General features: G+C 67.5%; 1 protein-coding gene across 1 annotated transcript in view; it reads left to right on the top strand.

Moving 5' to 3' along the window:
- Window positions 1-1494, top strand: part of ZNF787 (zinc finger protein 787) — a 14742-nt gene that overhangs the window by 12495 nt on the left and 753 nt on the right. The window contains exon 3 of the mRNA XM_010832148.1: window positions 1049-1494. Within this exon, the coding sequence (XP_010830450.1) occupies window positions 1049-1494 (446 nt within the window). The remainder of the gene's footprint in view (window positions 1-1048) is intronic.

Genomic DNA, 1494 nt, shown 5'->3' with positions numbered 1-1494 from the left:
GGGGCTATGCCGGGGCGAGGCTGGGTCCGAGTGTGGGAGGGGCTGTGCCCAGGGGTGGAGCCGGAGACTGGTGGGCGGGGCCGTGTGGGGGGCGAGGCCACGCCTAGGGGGTGGAGCCGGAGGATGGTGGGCGGGGCTGGGCCCGAGCTCTGGCCCCTGGCAGGTGTCTGAGCTGGAGCCCCCTAAATCCGTCTCCATTCTGTAGCTCAGGCCCGAGTCGCACAGGGAAGGCAGATGTCGCCGAGGGTGCACCCAGATCTCGTGGAGCCGCTCATCTCTCCCCGGAGGCCGCCCGGGCGAGGGGCGGTGTAAATGTATTAAGGCTTTGTCGGGCAGTCGGCCCGCGGAGGTGTCCGAGGTGGTGTCCTCGGTTCGCAGGCGCCGGGAACGAGGCCCCGCGCTCCTTTCTTGTCTCCACTGGGCACACAGGGCCCACAGAACCAGGGCCCAGGCTGAGGACGTCTGTGATAGAGGTTGCGGGGTGTGGGGTTGCACCCCCAGTTAGTGGGGGGGGGGTAGTCAGGGCTCTCCTGCTGTGCTCTCATTAACCAGTCCGACCCCCGCAGCCACGGTCGTCTTCCCAGAACCCAAATGTGACACCGTCCTTTCCCGGGCCGAGATGAGAGCCGCCTGGTGCGAGGGTCTCCTGCCTCAGGGATCATTCTGTACTAGGGCCTTACCTAGCCCTCCACGCGCAGCCCCGTTCGATTCTGTTGATTCCTTTAGCAGACATTTCTGGAATCCCCACCAAGTCCCGGGCATTGTTCTGGGTGTGGGGGAAACGGCTGTGAAGGAAGGCGAAGCCCTAGGGGATGGTTATGGAGTGTTTGGTAAAACGCAGGAAACTGGGGGGTGTGGGGATGGGGATTGAGCGAGCACGTCTGCCCGGGGCAGGCCTGGCAGCTGCAGGCCCGGTTCTCGGCGCTCCGAGGTGCCGCCCCCGGCCTGGTGGAGGGGAGCCGGTTCCCGAGGCCTCGAAGCGCGGCAGGGAAGCAGCCCCAGCCGCCCTCCGCGGGCTCTCTGACGTCCTCTCCCCGCTTCCTTGCAGTGGACATCCTCATCATGGATGACGACGACGTCCCCAGCTGGCCCCCGACCAAGCTGTCCCCTTCCCCATCGGCGGCCCCCGCCGGCCCTCCGCCCCGGCCGCGGCCGCCCGCGCCCTACATCTGCAACGAGTGCGGCAAGAGCTTCAGCCACTGGTCCAAGCTGACGCGGCACCAGCGCACGCACACTGGCGAGCGGCCCAACGCCTGCGCCGACTGCGGCAAGACCTTCTCGCAGAGCTCGCACCTGGTGCAGCACCGGCGCATCCACACGGGCGAGAAGCCCTATGCCTGCTCTGAGTGCGGCAAGCGCTTCAGCTGGAGCTCCAACCTCATGCAGCACCAGCGCATCCACACGGGCGAGAAGCCCTACGCCTGCCCCGATTGCGGCCGCAGCTTCACGCAGAGCAAGAGCCTGGCCAAGCACCGGCGCTCGCACAGCGGCCTC

Source organism: Bison bison, unplaced genomic scaffold (assembly GCF_000754665.1).
Source record: "Bison bison bison isolate TAMUID 2011002044 unplaced genomic scaffold, Bison_UMD1.0 scf7180017860427, whole genome shotgun sequence".
NCBI classification, from domain to species: domain Eukaryota; kingdom Metazoa; phylum Chordata; class Mammalia; order Artiodactyla; family Bovidae; genus Bison; species Bison bison.
Note: the sequence above shows the minus strand (reverse complement) of the source record. Positions and strands in the feature narration are given on the sequence as shown.